The sequence below is a fragment of the Lolium rigidum genome, chromosome 5, assembly GCF_022539505.1.
Source record: "Lolium rigidum isolate FL_2022 chromosome 5, APGP_CSIRO_Lrig_0.1, whole genome shotgun sequence".
In the NCBI taxonomy this organism is placed as follows: Eukaryota; Viridiplantae; Streptophyta; class Magnoliopsida; order Poales; family Poaceae; genus Lolium; species Lolium rigidum.
In genome coordinates this window covers 66,209,735-66,229,934 of record NC_061512.1, presented here as the reverse complement: position 1 = coordinate 66,229,934, position 20,200 = coordinate 66,209,735, and the positions used below count along the sequence as shown (strand labels likewise).

Sequence of the window (20,200 nt, the reverse complement as noted above, 5' to 3'; positions counted from 1 at the left end):
CGAGCACCTCGAGGAGTTCCGAGTCCATCATGTCAAATGCTTTGGTGATGTCCAGTTTCAGAAGAATCGAGGAAATGCCCCAGATGCCTTGCACCAACATGAAGTCGTCGTTCAAGTAGGTCCAGCCGTCCACCCACAAACACCCCTCCGAGGCAAGCTGAGTCGTAGAAACCTCGGCCACCATATTCACACAGTATGGATCAGACTATGAAATCACGCATCTCCATTCTCCAAACACTCGGGATAGACTCAAGAGCCACCATGATGTTGCCCTGAATGACCGCCCAGCAGGAAGAGAAGAACCTCTCCATGAAGCCTTGTCATGTTCCTGAGACCGGACAACCTGCCACACTTAGTCCTTTGTGAAACCGCAGGTCAAGATGGTGAAGGTAAACCAGGGGCAGTATACGAGTAAAATCAGTGGCTTCAAGAAAACTATATGCTTTAGTTAACTTCACTAGTTAGACCTATTTTCCATGATCGTATAGTTTCCATGGTGATGACACCTCGAAGTATGCCTCCAGCCTGATCATCATGGCTCCGTGGCCTGAAGATAATTGATAATAATCGGTATGAAATCACGCACACAAATTTGTGGCTTCCAACCTCCTGAACTTTCTGTTCAGTTTGACAGGCTCCTGTATCTACAGGCCCAACTTGATAAACATGATGTGCATCTTAGAATTTTCTATATTTGCAAAGATATATTATACTCGCTTCATGCCCACTGGCAACTGTCCACTTGTAGGGTGTATTAGTTTCAGTTGAGTGAAGACTTTGACCAAGTATACTTTACTAATATGTATGCAATTATCACTAGATTCGTCAAAAGGACATACTGAAAACTGTAATTTTTCGTACATATTAATAGATGATTCATCTTTAAAGTCTTGTATTAGTGAAATTTAATAGCCCTACCGTAGGAATGGAAAAAAAAGTAGACGTGTAACTATTTACTGTAAAATAACCTCTAAGAAAAACATGTAGCATCTCTAACCTCTCTATGTGCCAAAGTACTGACCATTTATAAGAAAAAAAAAATGGTGTGCCTACATTTTAGGCGACTGAGTTATTTTAACAAATTTGTTCCTACAGTTCTAAACAATGTTCAGTGTGTTGTAATAATTCATTCTTTTAGTGCAAGAATACGTAGCATTGTCTCAGTCAACTGAGAATTAAATAATAATTCTTTGATTTCGCAAATTTGTTCAAACATTTTTGAAACAATGTTCACGTGTTGTAATAGGGGAACTTCTGTCTCATTCTCAGCCGATCTTACAATTTATCATATAAATATAAATGTTCAATGTGTTTTAACAGTTTGTGTATCAAGTATAAATTAATATAGTATTCTCTCTGTTGGCCGAGAATTAACTAATTTATAGTATCAACATCCAGTATAAAAAATATGTAGTAGCACAAAAAAAATGTAGTAGCACCACCTAAATCATGTGACCCCTTAGACACCAGAAACAAGGGCATCGCCGTCCAGAGGTCATAGTTGTGAAATTTAGAAAATGAAAGCCACAAACAACTTACATCTTATACGCATGCCGTATACACATTACAGATCAAAGAATCAAATTCCATGAGAATCAAATAATGAATCAAAGAGTTGTGAGCAGAACATTGTGGTATATACAGAGAACAAAAGCAATCTCAGAAGGAATTAGTACCAAAAGGTTGGAAAAAACCGCTAGGTGTAAGCGAGGTGGTTGACATTTTCCTAGCGCCAAGGTTGTTCTTAAAGACCCCACTCAAGAAGTGAGCCTAACTCACTTGGTTAGGGAAGTAGATGTACAACCTAGCCACCCAGGTTCAAGTCCCCAAGAACACAGATTTGGGTTCTGCGCGGCCTAGTCAGACATATACTTTTTATCGAGTGTGTATATGGGCTATTATAAGCATCCTAAAGCGTCGCCTTCTCCAAGAAACTACCAACTACAAGTAGTCACCAAGCAGGTAGCCAAGGTTGAATCTTTGCCTTCGAGTTGTCGAATTCAACCTCACGAGCAAGCAGGCAGACGAATAGTGATCGAAGTGTAACTCCTAGAGAACTTGGAAGCTACATCCACAGCCTCCACTGCAGATCTCCCATGCCGAGGGCCAAGAAGGGTCATCCAAGTGGGGAAGCCATGCCGACTTGTCGAGAAAGGAGAGCAGATGAGTGTTTGTCTCGCGCTGGAGGTAAAACGCCGCTGCTGGAGCGCCGGATGGCATATAGGAGGGTGGGTGTGGCACACTACAAAACATAGGCATCTTCATACATTGTGAAGATATTCTATAGACATGTAAAATTTCAAGATCAAGACAACTGAATTTGTGGGGATATGAATGGACAGTGATTGTTCGATGCTCAACATCATATATTTCATTGTTTGCCAAAATTTTATGTTCCGAACTAGGTCAAGTTTGAAGCTCCAGATTACTGCTACTTTAAAAAAAATTAAGAAAATAGTAACCCATTTTATTTATTTTTAGAAACGAGGAAAACTACTAAAATATGGTTTCATTGATCTGGTAGTTTTCACCAGATTTCTCGTCACTACAGATTTACTAACTACATATTTCCGGGACACCTTTTTCCTGACTGCACTGGATCATGCAACAGGGCTTTTGAAGTCATTCTGGGGGAAAGCGTAAGCAACAGCAGGCATTCGTACATGGCCTTACTCAGTAGTGCACTGAGCATTGAGCCTCCCCATGAGTTGTCAATTGCACTCATGGGGGCATACATGGTAGCACGCGCTGTAATGGCAGTCGTCCGATCCCTGGTGTTCATAACTGTGCTGCTCCCTATAGTTATCCTATATACGTGTGGGCTGTACATTTCTACTGGGATTTCGCTGTGGCGTCTGGTACAGCATGACTACGGTAATGCTGATGGGGATATCGATAAAGCGAACCTGAAGGCGGCGATGGATGCCTTGTACTTGATAGCTCTGGTCCAGGGTCTACTCTTCTTCTATAGGCTCACCTATGTATCTGCAGGAAGGAAGATTGTGAAAAAAGTGGCTGAAGAATATGAGTTTGGGGATCAGGCACAAACTTCAGTTGCGAACTACTTGCGTGAGACCAGGATCGGATGTGAGAAGGACCCATCTTTCGCCAATGGAAGGAACCTGGTCACATACGCTGTGGGACTCATGAAGTCGGAATCATCTGGCTGCTTTCTCTCCGGGGCAAGGATCCTGGGCATGCTCTTGTGGCAGTCAACGCCCTTGGGGCAGCTCACACTGATCAAACAGCTGCTGATTGGTTCATCGGCATCATCTAGCCACCACCTGCTCCAAAAGTTGTTGCGGGTGCTGGATTCAAGAAGTCCATATGATAGAGAGACAAGAGAGCATGCTGCAAGGATAGTGGCGCACCTTGCTGGCGACATCCGTTTGGAACAGTTCCCACGAGGGATCCAATGCATATCTTCGCTGATTGAGACATTTGAAGAATACCGTCTACTTGAGCCATATCTGCAGAGAGGCTGGTTAGTCGAGAGATATGAGCAAGACTGGCAGCAGGAAGCTCAGTATCTGTTAACATCAGACAGTGATGACTATTACCTTGAGAATGCCTACAAGGAGCTGCTACTGCAAGGCCTTCTTATCATCCGGAAGTTAGCAGCCGATGAGAACAACTGCAGAGTCATGAGCAGTACCAAAGGTCTGCTCCGCAAGATTATGGCGCCTGTCACATCAGACCTACTCCACCACATCGATCATGGTGCATGGTCCGACATAGTAGAGAAATCACTGAAAGTAATGCGTCAGCTTGGGTCTTGTCCAGGAGAGACTGGGCGCAAGCTGCGGCGCGAGATCTCAAACAACAAGGAAGCAATCAGCACCATGGAGAGGATTCTCCAGTGCGACAAATGCGAAGCAGAGCTGCAGAAACAAGCCATGGGCATTCTCACACAACTATCCATGGACAGCAAAAGCAGAAAAGAATTTATCCAGATGCTGGTAGACATCTTTACTGATGATAACAAGTACAACACCAGAATGTTAGCAGGTGAAGCACTGGCCATGTTATCTTTCGAAGGTGGCATTCATGCCACGATCATCTTACAAGTAACTGGTGATTTTGTGGGTAGCCTCATCAAAATACTTCTAAATGCCAAGAACAAGACATACAGAATTAGAGCAGCTGAAATCCTACAGCATCTATGTAGCCATGGCACCAAGGATGATGAATGTCTCAAGAAACTTAAGAAAGACATGACCCAGGTGATGCCAAAGGTAATCTATATGTAAGACATAATCATTGAATAATTGCATCAAGGTTCACCATATTTGACGTTTGGTACACAATAAAGTGTAATCGAAATTTCTAACTCAAAAGGGAATTTTTTTTATCTTTGATAAAGACTAGTTTGATGATATACCTTTGTGGAGTTAAATAAATTTAGAAGTAAATCATATGGGTTCTGTCTATAAAATTGAGAATAAATATATCTGAAAATCATATATTCTATGTATAACACATTTTCATACCTACACTTATGTTGACCATATAGCCATATAGATGTATTTTATCTGATGGTTCATGGTGCGTAAGTAGGTGCGTGTACATTATGACCCTTTCCAAAGTACACATATAATAGGATGATCCTCTCCTAGAATTGACTACATACCCTTGTCAAATAAAAAATAAAAAAATCTACTGTCTGCAGGTGCTCAACGAAATACTTCCAGGAGAAGCAACACAAACAGGAACAGTAGCAGATGGACCTAGTTTTTCCTCACCACATGCAGACATAGAGGGCCAAAATGGTGGTGGTTCAAAAGATATTGGCCACCACAAGAGCTCTTTCTCTCATCAGAAAAATGATGAGCGAAACGAGGACCGCAAACTGTTGATAGCCCTCTTATCTCTGTGTGTGACAGTTTGCGACAGGTTCATCAGTGGAGATCAAGATTTGGCTCTTGAGTTTGACCCACCTAGTTTTCCGAGGAAGCTCAAGGAGATGGTATCTAACAATTGTGAAACAACGGCCAACTGCCTGAGAATAATGAAGCTTACCAGCAGAATGGTCATATCAATGATGAAACACCAAGGCACATACCTAAAGGAAGACCTTGATAGCTTGATGGAATCATTGTCTAGTGCTTCCAAGATTATGTTTCTTCTTGACGGCTCCATGGTTTTTGCCCTCTGTGAAGATGGTGAAACAACAACCAAACCTATGAGGACTCTTGCTTCCCTCGTTAAGGAAGCACGGGAAATTGTTGCTGCAAGCAACGCACGGGAACTGGAAATTATGGTGCCACATACCTATGGCAATGGTGGCAAACTCTGCAGGTTATATTCTTCATCTGTTGTATGAAGCTTGCGTGCATTGTGCGGTTATCTGGATATTTATGTTGGAAGGTTGATGTGTCTTGAGGATGGAACATGTAAACCTTATACTCCCTCTGCCCCAAAATGTAAGGAGTGCTATACTTTGCATGGTCTTTGAGGCATGACTTTGACCAGTAATATATACCAAATTGTATGGGATGAGAATGTATAAATGGTATAGTTGTATTTGTCTTGCAAATACTTTTATTTCAATTATATATATATACACACTAATTTTGTGGACATATTATAAGTACAAAACATAGTCAAATTTGTAGGTTGTTGACCAGCAAAAACAAAGGACGCCTTACATTTTGGGACTGAGGAGTAGCAGATGACCTACTTCTGCAATAACACATGGAATAAAGCTTGCCGTTTCACTACAGTTAGTTAATTACATTTTTTAAATACTGTTCTAACTGAATTATTTTATATGCAAATCCCATCCGTACGAGATTTCCAAGGCATTATAATATTCAAAATGTGGTTATTTACATTTGTGAATCATTGACTTCACATACATTTTGCCACCATTCACTAATCATTGTCTACTTGCCAGTGGTGGAGAGAGGGAAAACTGTTAGTGGAGGAAAAGTTTTGGAACTTTTTGTAACTGAAAGGTGCATTTACCATATCATAGCAATCTTCAACTAATGCATACTACTATTACCGAGGGGATATTCAAACCTCAAGGTTCAACTAACGAACCCCGAAAGCACAATAAAAATTAGGCAGGATATGACGATAATATCTGGTACTCAAATACTGCATTACATGGATCTATAATCTCCCACCCTTAATTCATTTTCGGAGACTGAGACTGACACTGACTGCTAAATAATCCTACCCCATTACCCATTCTCTTCGGTCGAAGCGCTTACTCGCAATGCAGGACAGAGTTGGGCCTGAACAGTTAGATGAACTGCCTTGCCCTGACTCAAACAGAAGAGTGAAAGAAAGAAAAAAAGATGATCCAATTTTGAACCCTGAACTATTGCTGAAGTTCAATTTTAACCTTGAACTCTAAAACTGATTGTTTTCAACCTTGAACCATTGAATCAGTTCACTTTTTTCCCTCAAACGTCAAAACAGAAATCAGTTCACTTTACCTCGTTGGCCCTATTGAAACACACGTGGGTTTTGTGCCGACCGAAACACACGTGGCATAACAGGCATGTCAGCAGAAACTTAAGTGAAAACTAAAATTTAAGAAAACCAGAAAAAATGAGAATTTAATGAAAACGAATATTAATAAGAAATGGTCAAAAGTCAATACAAAAACCTGATTCAATAGGCCACAGATGACATGTAGCTAAAATATTTGTAGTTCTCAATCTGAAAAAAAAATGTTGTCTTTTCCTTAATAAAGTATTTCCGTGGAGTCAAACTGAAAAAGCAGTGGCGAAGCCACCTCCCGGCTACCATACCCAGGCTCATTCTAGGAACCTCTGTTGAAGTTATAGCAGTGTGTGATGATTTGATAGAGAGGTCCATGGGAGAACGCTCACCGGCATGGTCACTGTTAGACTGTACCCAGGCTCCATGAGTACAATAGTAAATCTTTTTTTAAATCCTACTTTCATGATAATTTTTGTTTTAAAAAATGTTTTTACTTCGTGATTTTTTATGTTTTCTTATTAAGTTGTTGACTTAGAGGGGTCCTTAAGTGTAAAACTGATGCTACTTGTCTGCCACATGCCATCTCAGCCAGCAGAAAACAGCTGGATATTGAGTCAATGGGGCAAAGTTAACTGATGTAAAAGTTAATAACAACCGGTTGCAGAGTTCGGATTTGAAATGTGAACTTCTGCAATAGTTCTGGGTTGAAAAGTGGACTTTTCAAGAGAGTTATAGAGGTCCATACAGAATCCCTGATTCATAGACAACAAAGGTGAAAAAACAAGCATGTCATAGACAACAATACCTGATCCATAATTATATGCAGTTATGTAGTGTTGTCTGGTCTTGGGGCATTGATTGTGCAGGCTTCCTAAGTTAGTTATACACATGCCCCACTGCAACAAAGAGGTGCACACGTGAATTGATTGAAGTAACATCTGAATGAACACAAATGGAAATGTAGGGGTCCTCAGGAGGAGCACTTTATGAACTTAACTTCAGCACACTTCGCCAGAAGTCTCCACATGAACAATATCAGTGTTAAAATGGTGAAACCTGTACACGTCTTGCAATATAATTTTCTTCCCATGACTTCAGAGGTAAAATTCATCCAAGTGTGGAAACTCAGACACAGAGATTCTTAATCACTCTAAAGGGCATAGAAGGAGGCAAACTCATCAATCCAAAAGAGACAGGTAACTTCTCGCTATGGGCAAAGCAGTGGGTCTGTTTGTTCTTTCTCTTTTTCATGGAAGAGAAATATTCTCTTGCATGTACCCTATTATGTCTAACCTATCATTTAGGTCAGCCAAATACTTGTAAATGTGATCAGCCAATGGGTGCACCCGATGACCAACAAAGAAAGCATGAACCACATTTTTTACTCAATTCAGCTACGGCTAGGTTCTTTTCTGACTCCTGTATTTCATCATCTTTCTGATGTGATCCCTACAAGCCCACTTCCCAGTAACAGCAAATGAATTTGAAAGGAGAACACATGATGCCAAATCATGAGGCTCTAACTCTAGAATATACTTGGCTGCAAACTCTCCAATTTCTATGTTCTTTGTACTCTGCAAGGATAACTACCATGAAAGTTTGAGACAAGAGAGAAACGGGGAGAGGGTGATTACTATGAACCAGTGGAATGGACACTAAGCCAGACATCTCTGTAAGGGTAATCATCATGGGGTATCAAAAGTCCTTCCTCTTAAACATGGAGATGAAGCTATCCAAGAGAATGATGGCAGCACATATAATCACCTGCAAAGACTGTCCCTTCACAGCCATTAACAACAAATGCCCCATAAAGATGGGATAGCTTTGATATGAGGTAAAACCTCCCAGCAGGAGTCATCACTGGACTATTTCTCCCTAAGACAAGAATTCCTTCCCTAACAGAGCAGCCATATAGGCCTGCATCTATATCCGTTGTTAGTCTGCGCTGGCTGGTCCATTCGGACAGCCATCATATGTCCTCAAGGTTGACTACTTCAGCAAACTTCACCAGAAATCTCCACATGAACAATTGCCATTATTAAAATGGTGAAATCTGTACACATCACGCAATACAATTTCCCTTTCCATGACTTCAGAAGTAAACTTCATCCAAGTGTGGCAGTCGTTGCAGACACGGAGATTCTTAATCACTCTAAGGGGCATAGAGGGAGGCAAACTCATCAATCCAAAAACCACAGCTAACTTCTCACTATGGACAAAAACAGTTGGGTCCTTTTGTTCTTTCTCTTTTTCATGGAAGAGAGAATGATTCTCTTGCTTGTATCCTATTTTCTCTAACCTATCATTTAGTTCTGCCAAATATTTGTAAATCTGATCAGCCAGCGGGTGCAATCGATCACCAACAAAGAACGCATGGACCAAATTCTTCACTTCAATCCAGCTACGGCCGGGTTCCTTTCTAACACCTCTTTCTTTCATTACCTTTCTGATCCGATCCCTATGTGCCCACTTCCCAGTAACAGCATATGCATTTGAAAGAAGAACATATGATGCTGAATCATGAGGCTCTAACTCCAGAAGACACTTGGCTGCAAGCTCTCCGATTTCTATATTCTTGTGTACTCTACAAGCACTGAGAAGTGTTCTCCAAACCATTGCATCAGCTGAAATTGGCATTTCCTCAACAAATTTCCTTGCCCGGTCAAGTTGCCCAGCACGTCCAAGAATATCTACAACACAAGCGTAATGATCAGGTCTTGGCTGCACTCCATGCACACTAGACATGGATTTGAAGTAACCAAGGCCTTCCTCTACCAAACCCACATGACTGCAAGCTGCTAAAACGCCTATGAAGGTAACATCATTTGGTTTTAGACCTTCATCCTTCATTTGATCAAAAAGTTGCAAGGCCTCAAGGCCACATCCATGCTGTGAGCAACTTGTAATAATAGTATTCCATGAAACATCATTCTTCTCGGACATTTCATAGAACTGCACCTTGGCATCTTTAATGCTGCCACATTTCCCATACAGTGAAACCAATGCATTGGCAACTTCAGTTTCAGAGGTGTGACCTGTTTTAATAACTCTAGCATGAATTTGCTTCCCTTGTTTTATATCTGCGAGGTTAGCTGAAGCACTAATAGAGGAGACAAATGTGAACACGTTATAGCTGATACCTGCTTGATACATCTTAATAAATACCTTGAGGGCCTCTTCATATAGACCACTTTGTGCAAAACCAGATACCAGTCCATTCCAGGTTATGTTGTCTTTATGTTCAATTGCCTCAAATAAAGACAAAGCCTCTTTGCTTCTTCCACAACGTGCATAAAGGTTTGTCAATGCGTTCAAAATCGGAACGTCTGCTGAATAACCAGACACATAAACCCGAGAATGAATCTGCAAACCCTGACGCAGTGCTTTGATTCCAGCACAAGCACTTATAGCACTTGCTAGCCCTATGTTATCCGGCCAGATTCCAAAAAGCTGCATACCTTTGAATGTTCCAAGGGCCTCTTTGCAGAACTCATGTTGCACGTATCCAGCAATCATGGATGTCCACGAGACCACATCTTTTGCTTCAAGCATTTCAAGAATTCTCCGAGCTTTATCAAGCCACCCATGTTTAGAGTACATATCTATCAATACACCACTGACATACATATCAGACTCAAAGCCAGTCTTTATGCTTAATGAATGAATCTGCTCTCCAAGGTTAATTTGTCCGGTGTAAGTGCAAGTCCTTAACAAGCATGGGTATGTGAATTGGTTAGGGCGTACCCCTGCAGCTAGCATTCGACAAAAGAGGTCAAAAGATTTCGCTAGATCAGTAATCTGTCCATATGCAACAAGCATCAGGTTCCACAGCACTACATTTGTCCTATCACCCGAACTGAAGATCTCAAGAGCTTCGTCAACGTGACCACATTTCACATAGAGGTCAAGAAGTGAGCCTTCAACTATGTAATCTGGAGACATGCCTGCTTTTAGCAAATAGGAATGGAGCTGCCTGCCCTTATGTAGATCCCCAATAGAGGCACAAGCTGCAAGGAGACTAGCAATGGTCACACAATCAGGCTTCCAGCCAGACAACCGCATCCTGCCAAATACCTCCAAAGCACTCTCACCATGTCCACACTGAGCATGTCGCGAGATCAGCGTATTGAACGTTACTATGTCGCAGCACGGCATGTCCCAGAACACTCTTTCCGCCAGGCTAAAAGATCCAAACCGCAAGTAGAGGGCAATAAGCGCATTCCCCACGACGGTTTCAGAGCTGAAGCCTTGCTTGTAGACTTGGACATGAACCAACCGCCCTTGCTGAAAAAGCTCAGCTTTGGCGCAGGCGCTCAGTACGCTGGACAGAACGTAAGGCGTAGGAGCAACTCCGGACCGATGCATCTGGTGGTAGAGCCCAACTGCTTCTTCTCCGAGGCCATTCTGTGCGTATCCTGACAGCATTGCGACCCACGACACATTGTCCCTGGCAGATAGCTCCTCAAACACCTGCCTTGCCCGCTGTACGAGCCCTCTCTTGGCGTAAAAATCGATCAGAAGGTTGCCGACGATCCGGTCAGCTCCAATACCGCACGTGATTGCCTTGGCGTGGATCCCTGGAACGAGTGGCCAGTGCTTGCCGCTGCCCCTGCACACACGCAGGGCGCAAGCGAAATCGACGGAGCTGAGGCCCCTGCACTGCCTGACCTTGGCCGCGAAGAGCGACAGGAGCTTCTCCGGCTCTTCATGCGCGAGGAATCCAGCGAGCGACCTGTTCAGCGTTGCTGCTCCGCGGCGCGTCATTTCGCCGAGCACCTTGGGCGCGACGCGGTGGAGGACATTGTTCTGGTCGTTGGCTGGTATATGCCGGCGCTCTGACGTGCGCGAGGGAACACGCGCAGCACGGCGAGGTATGAGATGGTGGTGGAGGCCAGGACGGCGGCGTGCGCTGAAGCGGCGGCGGCGTGCTGTGGAGGCCTCGGGAGAGAGCTCGCTGAAGCTTTTTGGGGAATTAATTTTGGTGCCGGAGAGCAGAGTTGTGAGGATCTAGAGGGGCACGTTACATCGCACTATTCCGTTCACAGCATCTCCAACCGAGCCACAATATTTCGGCGCTGCAAAACGTACATCACGCACTGCGTCGAATTCTCTTCCACACATCATTTTGAAAATTGATTTATTTGTTACACTCTGTTACCCTCTGTCGTTGACATGTGGTGGTCGATGTGGCAGTTGTTGCCTCTCTAGGAACACGGGAAAACGGCCACCGTGTCTCCTACTAAACCCTAGCGCTACCTTGGCTAGGCAAGCCTAGCAGATTATACAAGATCATATGTCTCTTAGCGCCCATCTCAAAATGGTGTTTTAGAAAGGTGGTGTTGGTAGTTCGTTTGGTGTGGCGGAATAATTGGACGTCGGGACTGCGGCCCTGAAACTTTGATGGTGTTGAGGGCTCATCAGAGGTTTGGCTTCTTCATCTACGCTCGAGCGTCCCGTGTTTGCTCCTCGCATACCAGTCATGGCATCTGCGTCTTCTCTCCTACATTGATGAACGGTTATCTTGTTTTAATTGAGTGGTGTTTCAAGCGGGATTGGCCCCTAGGTGTTGTCGTTGTTCTGTGGTTTTCTTCTTGTTTTCCCGCTAATTAACTAAACACCTTCTTCATAATTAATGGATAAGGCAAAACTTTTTTATTCGTTTAAAAATATGCCTCTTAGTGCCTGGGCGTTGAAAGCGGTTAGACATTCACGTTACCAATTCCGTCTCAGTGGCCGATTTACCCTCTTTTGCAATAAGTTTTGCTACAACACCTGCTCCTCTAGCTAAGCCTAAACGAATCCTATTTCGGCTATGACCTTCTCCAGTTCCATCTCTTGTGCGCTAGCGGGCAATCGATGAGTCCTCGCCTCTTATGTTGGTCGTTCCAGCGACGGGATGGGGTGGGGAACTTGGACCTGCACTTAACTATGTTCACAAAGTTAGTGTTTTGTAATACCAGGTGGTTAGTAATAGCCCGGCTTCAACCCCATCTCGGTGGCGTGGTTGATGGTGTCGAAGAGTCCTGGGCATGCGTCGTCACTAAGCTTGTGTTCCGGTTTGTCTAGGGTTGGTCTAGTCGTCGGCCTATTGGTCTTGTCTGCGGTGTTTTTGCCTTGTGTGCATATTGCAATACAGATTTGTGTCATCCACTTATTCAACTTTTTCTCCACGTTCCGTTGTATGCAGAGAAATTTCCATCAACAAGTATGTTTGGGCGACTCGGTTACTTCTCTACATGTCTTCATTATGTCCTTCAGAAATGCAACATCAACCTGATAAGTAGTGGCGGATTCCGTTGTGGAAGGTTTCTTGGGTACTGGATGTATTTCTAAGATTCTTTATGGTCTTATCTGTAAATGTCCTATGTTTGGATGTGTCCTTTGTAATCATGTTTTTTGTAATTATATTCTAGATGTTAGACCTAGAAAAAGCTTACCTTACCGAAAGCAATTAGGAATTGAATGATATCAAATAAAACTATCGTAATGTTGTTTGTACGAATTGTGTTGATCGGATGATTTTTAGCGTTGGTTTAGGACATGTAGAATTGTCATATCTTAGCAATACCACATAGTATAATTGATGATGTGGAGGATAGCGTAAAGAAAAAAAGAGGTTATTCTCTTAGCTAGGAGGTAATCTCTTAGTAAGAAAGATAGTTTTTTACCTATTGCATGAGATACCATACCTTAGTGACACTTTTTCTAGTTTAATCTCAATATCACCATAATTTAATGAGCATGCAAACGATAGGTGTTGGAGTAATGCCAAAGAAAGTTGTAGCCACTAGAAACATAAAAAAAGAAAACAACATCAAACTTTTTACCCTAAAATTTGAATATACTGAAATAATTCTTCGCCAACTTTGAACATATCTACTCCCTCCGACCATAAATACTTGTCGCATTTTTTTGGTAAAATGTACACTAAAATTCTGTCTAGGTTTAGTGAACCCGCGACAAGTATTTATATTATCCGGAGGGAGTATTGAATTTCTGTTGTATGTATTTGAACCATAGAATGACTCATACACAAATCACATGGAACCAGATGGACCAAGATCTCCAAATGTCTATTTTATTAGCAGCTCATACGACTATTCAAAACATAAAGAGATTAGTTAAGACTTGTGTGGTATGATCATTTACGACTTATTTGTTAGGTACATGGAAAAACATCGAGATACCGGATACGATTGATGACGTAGCTACAGACGGCAACTTTAGAGTGCTTTGACATAACTTTAGAGTTCATCAATATTATTGTTGGTCACTAATGTTTCGGTTTATTCGATCTGATGTAACTTCATTGCCTACTGATAAACTTTGACAGTTGGTCTAAAATAGTTACATGATTACAATGTCATGCTCACTGAATCCTACATGATTATTTTTGCACCAGTGTTTGTTTGATTACATCACATGTGAAGCGAATGACGTTTTTTCAAATGCTTCGAGCGCATGGAAACTTTCAATAAAATGTAGTGACAAAATTCCTGTAAAATTTCCTATATGATTTGATCTTACAAATTAAACATCCTATATAGAAGGAAAAAAATTCTAAGAGTACTCCAATATCCCAAAATCCCTATGAAAATCTTCTGAATTAAAGAGGGCCTGAAACTCTAAGCTGCATTTTTATTCCGACCTAAACACACACATCAAGACACGGTAACTTGGATAGGCAACAATAGTACTATATCTGTGGAATGCCAATTTTATGCTCCTAATTTATCAGCGGGTCTCGTAAAATGTTCAGGCTTCTTTTGAATGGAACCCCCAACGTAACCCCAATGCTCAGATTATTTCTTGTGGTGCTTTTGCTTCTTGACTATCATGACGGTGCAGTGCGCGTGGTGGGTGCAGTAGTCGCTCACGCTCCCAAGGACTGCCCTGCAAGAATTCATCATTTTTGCATGCAGAAGTGTTAATAATTTGCATGTCTAGAAAAAACAGAGTACAAATTAGGGAAAAGGTAGCAGGAAACAAACCTTTTGAATGCCCCGTAGCCATGGCTGCCCACGACGAGCATGTCCGCATGGTGCCTCTCGACCGCCTCGCACAGCACATTCCTCGCGTCCCCCTCCTTCACTTCATAGCTCACGTCCGTGACCTGCATAGCTTATTTATGGCATGCCGATCGACAAACAAACAATAGATGTCTCCTCGATCCGACGAAGCACAGTAGATATATACGTACATGGGAGCAGTGCTCCTTGGCCTTTTCGATGACTCTCGCGGAGGCGCGTTTGAGGTCGAGCTCCACCCTCGGGAGCAGCTCGGCGGTGCCGATGCCGGCGATGCCGATGACGGCGGCGGCGGGCGGCTTGGCGCTGACCACGACGAGGTGGTACTGCTGCGTCTGGCCTGGGGCGAAGAAGTGGTGCATCGTCCACTCCAGCGCGTAGTAGCTGTGCTCGCTGTCGTCGATCCCAAGAACCATCGCCGGCTTCCCGCTCGCCGCCGGTTTCCCGCCGCCGGCCGATTCCATCTTCGCAGGCACCGGCGCCGTGGAGGCCTCTGCATGCTCCACTGTGATAAGGGACTCTGCCTCCGCCGCCATGTCTCCTTGCGTTAATGTACGTGGTAGTGGCCGGAATTTGGTTGGCTTTGACGATGAAGAAAACGGGAGGAATGGCGGAGGACGGGGAGCTACTTATGCCACAGGGAGGTTGGGCCAGCGGTTGAGAGGAGAACCAGGAGCGCGGGAAGCGCCGACGCGTCCTGTGGCTGTCAAATTTTCTTCCTTTCTTCTCGAGAAAAGTAAATAACTGAACTTCATAAAAGTTATACTCCCCCTCCACCCATAAAAAAAAGTGTGGCAAATTATAAAAAATTGTTGGAGATTGTCTAAATACGAATGTATCTATACATTAAAGAGTGTCTAGGTATATCTAAATTTAGAGAATTTTGCGACATACTTTTATGAACAGAGATAGTACTAGTTTCCAAGTAGAGACAATATACACACATGTCCACTGTATGGAACTTTCAGTATTGATCACATTACATACTGAATAATTGCATTGCATGCATGATGCATCACAAAAGACATTGTTCTGATGTGCGCAAGGCACATCGATTATTGACCTTCTTAATCCTGATCTTGCAGGGGCAAAGGAGCTGGCTAACTATACATGTGGTATCCAGGGTCCATTTATTCACCCAGATGCACAATCTGGCAATATATACATACGTAACAACAATACTGATCACAGGGTCCAACGATGAATACTGATCACTGGGTGGTTCAGCGACAAGGCAATGCTGGGGCTTTGCTCAGTGCTTGTGCTTTGGCTTCTTCACAATCATCACCGTGCAGTGCGCGTGATGGGTGCAGTAATCGCTCACACTTCCAAGAACAGCCCTGCAGCAAAGTTCAGCAAAGTCAATGATGCAAATGAACAGTGCTCATATGGACAATTCGAAGCAAGACCAGTTAGTATTATTTTTGTTTTGAACACTGAGGTATAATAAGCACGTTTGGTCATCTTTTAGGTTAGCAGAAATCATAGCCCGGCGAATTCTAGTCTAGTCTTATCACGTGTCATCACTAGAGACACTATCCGAAGTGAATTCAGAAAGGCAAAGATGATTTGATCTAGGATTCACATGATCTTCACCAAGCATGTGTCACTTTTTGCAGAAGCAACTATTGCAGACTGTTTGAATAGACACTGAAGTTATTCCATCGAGATGAACTGAAGAAAATCGTGATGTCTACCAAAATACATTTATAGTCTGAACATAGTGTCCAACGGCCTTCAGTTTTCGTCTTGTACTACTGTCTGTACTATATAGACGCTAAAAATACTACCTCCGTTTCCCAAATGTAATAGTTTTGGAAAGCTAAATTACATTTTTGGAAGGAGGCAATACATGCTCAAAACAATGCAAATGAAAGTATACTAACCGAGACGACAACACTAATTCATGGATTTTTTTTCCACAGGAATTAGACTACTACTACTAAGGTGCCAGGCCTATATGAAAAACAGGGGAGAACAGAGCACACAGGTAGAAAATGTGGCAATACCTTTTGATTGCTCCATAGCCATGGTTGCCCACAACCAACATCTCAGCATGATGCCTTTCGACCGCCTCGCAGAGGACGTTCCTCGCATCTCCTTCCACCACTTCAAAGACAGCGTCGCTCACCTGCAGCAAAATCATCGTCAGGTTTATGATAAGCAAGAATCATGATGATCGAAACCAGCGTGCATAGTCTGAAGAAGGAAAACAAATAAGTGTGCACGCCTCTTGGTTAGATTCGGATGTGTTCAACAGTTATCGTCGCTCCCTTATTTGAGTTCAGTCAGGTAATTAAGCTGCTAGCTTATGGGCTCCCCTGATGTAACTTAAAGCAATAGTCAAGGCTCAAGACCATTCGCGTAGAACTGTCTTATTTCTGGAACACACACCTAAGCTTGTGTCGTTTTGTATTAGTAGAAGAAATCGCCAAGATGGCAGGGGCCGTTCCAGTCCTGCTGTGCGATTATTCAATTGATTTGAGCATGTCATATCTAGATTACCTTGTTGGTACTCATCTGTCATAACGAACTCTTCCATGCTCTTAGCTACACCTACACTACTAGAGTACTAGGATTAGGATGTCCCAATCACGCACCAAGTAGTACAGAAAACAATCATCGAGAAATATAATATGCTTGTTAGAAACCTACCTGCGCGCAGAGTTCCTTGGCCTTGCCGATGACACGCAGCGAGCTCCGCTTCAGGTCCGCCTCCACCATCGGCAGCACATCCGCGGCACCTAGTTAAAATCGAACCGCGATTGACTAATTGTCCATATAAATTCGATCGAACCCAATTAATCCCCAATTTGGAAACGCGGGAGTGAAAATCACCTGGTCCGGCGAGGCCGACGGCTGAGGCTGCAGTGGGCTTGGCGGTGACGACGACGAGGCGGTACAGCTGCACCTGGCCGGGCGAGAAGAAATGGAGAAGCGTCCACTGCAGCGCGTAGTAGCTGTGCTCGCTCTCGTCCACCCCGACCACCATGGTCATCTTCCCATCCCCGCCCACCGGCGCCGCCGACGCTCCCGCTTCCTCGGCCATGGCTCCACCCACCCAAGCTTTGGCTTTCTCTCGTGTGACACGGCACGCAAATCCTCGCGGTCTCTCGAGTGTCGACGAGTCTAGGTTCTGGAATGCACGCGCAGCTGCGTGTACTTCCTCCTAATAACATGCTCTGACAGGTGGGGCCAGGGGCGCGAAACTGGTGGCCGGTGCGTTGTATTCCGCCGCCGGCTTTGCCTGTCAAAGCTGGATTCCTCATCGACAACTTCGTCGGCAGTCGGCCAATCATGTGCTTGGCTGGGTGGCTGGAACTCCCATTTGTCATGGAGATAGGTGGACTGACGTAGACGTCCAAACAGGGGGCGCTTCGTTTGAGTATAAACATGGGGCACTGGCCGCTGGGAGTGCTTTGTACGTCGGTTCAACTTGCTACATCGAAGATGCGTTTTATGTCCTCATAATGCTATTTCAGTTCATCTAAAAAAAAAAATGCTATTTCAGTTGTGTGTCAAGTTGGCCAAATAACAATTTTAAAAAAGGACTTCAATAAATATCCAAAAAGAAAAGATGTCAATGTCGAGCGAACCTTTTTCCACGTACGTGTTGAGCTTCCCTGGCGTATAACATCTCCCGATCCCGCCTCCACGGACAGACACGTACATGTCCTTCATCCCAAAAAGAGGAAACCTCAAAAAAGTCAACGAGAAACTATCAGCTCCTCCCAGCACATGTTGATGCCGCACAACCGCTCTCTTCTCCACCCCGTACGGGCGTTGCTCCTCCTGTGACCCAAGGCCGTCGGCGGAGAATTCGTCCATGGCGTCATAGGAAAACCCTCGCCGCAGGACCCCGCCACGGGCTTCACCGGAGAACCCCGCCGCCGGCTTCGCCGGAGAACCCATTGTGGCATCGCTTATGCTGCATGCTCTTGATACGTCTCCGACGTATCGATAATTTCTTATGTTCCATGCCACATTATTGATGATATCTACATGTTTTATACACATTATATGTCGTATTTATGCATTTTCCGGCACTAACCTATTAACGAGATGCCGAAGAGCCAGTTGTCTGTTTTCTGCTGTTTTTGGTTTCAGAAATCCTACAAAAGAAATATTCTCGGAATTGGACGAAATCAACGCCCAGGGGCCTATTTTGCCACGAAGCTTCCAGAAGACCGAAGAGAAGACGAAGTGGGGCCACGGGGCGCCGCCACACTAGGGCGGCGCGGCCCAGGAGGGGCCCGCGCGGCCCTGCCGTGTGGGGCCCCCGTGACCCCTCCGACTCCGCCCTTCCGCCTACTTAAGGTCTTCGTCGCGAAACCCCCGAGCACCGAGAGCCACGATACGGAAAACCTTACCGAGACGCCGCCGCCGCCAATCCCATCTCGGGGGATTCGGAGATCACCTCCGGCACCCTGCCGGAGAGGGGAATCATCTCCCGGAGGACTCTTCACCGCCATGGTCGCCTCCGGAGTGATGAGTGAGTAGTTCACCCCTGGACTATGGGTCCATAGCAGTAGCTAGATGGTTGTCTTCTCCTCATGTGCTTCATTGTCGGATCTTGTGAGCTACCTAACATGATCAGGATCATCTATCTGTAATGCTATATGTTGTGTTTGTCGGGAACCGATGGATAGAGAATACTATGTTATGTTGATTATCAATCTATTACCTATGTGTTGTTTATGATCTTGCATGCTCTCCGTTATTAGTAGAGGCTCGGCCAAGTTTTTACTCTTAACTCCAAGAGGGAGTATTTATGCTCGATAGTGGGTTCATGCCTCCATTAAATCCGGGACAAGTGACAGAAAGTTCTAAGGTTGTGGATGTCTCGTTGCCACTAGGGATAAAACATTGATGCTATGTCCGAGGATGTAGTTATTGATTACATTACGCACCATACTTAATGCAATTGTCTCGTTGTTTTGCAACTTAATACCGGAAGGGGTTCGGATGATAACTCGAAGGTGGACTTTTTAGGCATAGATGCATGCTGGATAGCGGTCTATGTACTTTGTCGTAATGCCCAATTAAATCTCACAATATTCATCATATCATGTATGTGCATTGTCATGCTCTCTTTATTTGTCAATTGCTCAACTGTAATTTGTTCACCCAACATGCTATTTATCTTATGGGAGAGACACCTCTAGTGAACTCTGGACCCCGGTCCATTCTTTTACATCGAATACAATCCGCAATACTTGTTCTACTCGTTTTCGCAAACAATCATCATCCACACTATACATCTAATCCTTTGTTACAACAAGCCGGTGAGATTGACAACCTCACTCGTTTCGTTGGGGCAAAGTACTTTGGTTGTGTTGTGCAGGTTCCACGTTGGCGCCGGAATCCCCGGTGTTGCGCCGCACTACATCCCGCTGCCATCAACCTTCAACGTGCTTCTTGGCTCCTCCTGGTTCGATAAACCTTGGTTTCTTTCTGAGGGAAAACTTGCTGCTGTGCGCATCATACCTTCCTCTTGGGGTTCCCAACGGACGTGTTAATTACGCGCAATCAGCTCTCCCCACGCCGCGCATCCCCTCCATGCACGCCAGAGTCGCCCCTCTGTAGGCCACGACCAAACTCGCATAACTCAACGTGACATCGCGGGTGCAGCAACACTGCCGTCTACGTTGCAACAATTGCAACAATGCTTTTGGTCCCATGTAGCACCAGCACACACCACTGGTGGCACCATCTCT

The 20,200-nt window shown here is 44.2% G+C and overlaps 3 protein-coding genes across 5 annotated transcripts; all 3 read right to left on the bottom strand.

Annotated features, from left to right (window-relative positions):
- Positions 1 to 1,628: 1,628 nt before the first annotated feature.
- On the bottom strand, positions 1,629 to 11,220 carry LOC124658347 (pentatricopeptide repeat-containing protein At4g13650). Of its 3 annotated transcripts, XM_047196702.1 has the most exons (8): positions 7,262 to 11,220; positions 5,272 to 5,347; positions 5,063 to 5,151; positions 3,561 to 3,881; positions 3,372 to 3,470; positions 3,135 to 3,284; positions 2,907 to 2,985; positions 1,629 to 2,242 (listed from the first exon to the last, which is right to left on the bottom strand). In XM_047196702.1, exon 1 carries the CDS (start codon positions 11,218 to 11,220, stop codon positions 8,461 to 8,463), a length of 2,760 nt encoding a protein of 919 aa, XP_047052658.1. In that variant the 3' UTR covers positions 1,629 to 2,242; positions 2,907 to 2,985; positions 3,135 to 3,284; positions 3,372 to 3,470; positions 3,561 to 3,881; positions 5,063 to 5,151; positions 5,272 to 5,347; positions 7,262 to 8,460. The 3 variants fall into 3 exon arrangements, with proteins under 3 accessions (XP_047052658.1, XP_047052657.1, XP_047052659.1); XM_047196701.1 differs by having other exon boundaries at positions 1,629 to 2,985; XM_047196703.1 differs by lacking the exons at positions 5,063 to 5,151; positions 5,272 to 5,347 and having other exon boundaries at positions 1,629 to 2,985.
- A 3,038-nt stretch (positions 11,221 to 14,258) lies between these two features.
- Positions 14,259 to 14,899, bottom strand: LOC124651432 (universal stress protein PHOS32-like). The gene is made up of 3 exons (XM_047190531.1): positions 14,640 to 14,899; positions 14,448 to 14,555; positions 14,259 to 14,349 (listed from the first exon to the last, which is right to left on the bottom strand). Exons 1-3 carry the CDS (start codon positions 14,897 to 14,899, stop codon positions 14,259 to 14,261), a joined length of 459 nt encoding a protein of 152 aa, XP_047046487.1.
- A 536-nt stretch (positions 14,900 to 15,435) lies between these two features.
- On the bottom strand, positions 15,436 to 17,655 carry LOC124652708 (universal stress protein PHOS34-like). The gene is made up of 4 exons (XM_047191748.1): positions 17,322 to 17,655; positions 17,139 to 17,227; positions 16,493 to 16,614; positions 15,436 to 15,823 (listed from the first exon to the last, which is right to left on the bottom strand). The coding sequence occupies exons 1-4, from the start codon at positions 17,530 to 17,532 to the stop codon at positions 15,736 to 15,738; spliced, it is 510 nt and encodes a 169-aa protein (XP_047047704.1). The 5' UTR covers positions 17,533 to 17,655; the 3' UTR covers positions 15,436 to 15,735.
- Between the last annotated feature and the right edge of the window lie 2,545 nt (positions 17,656 to 20,200).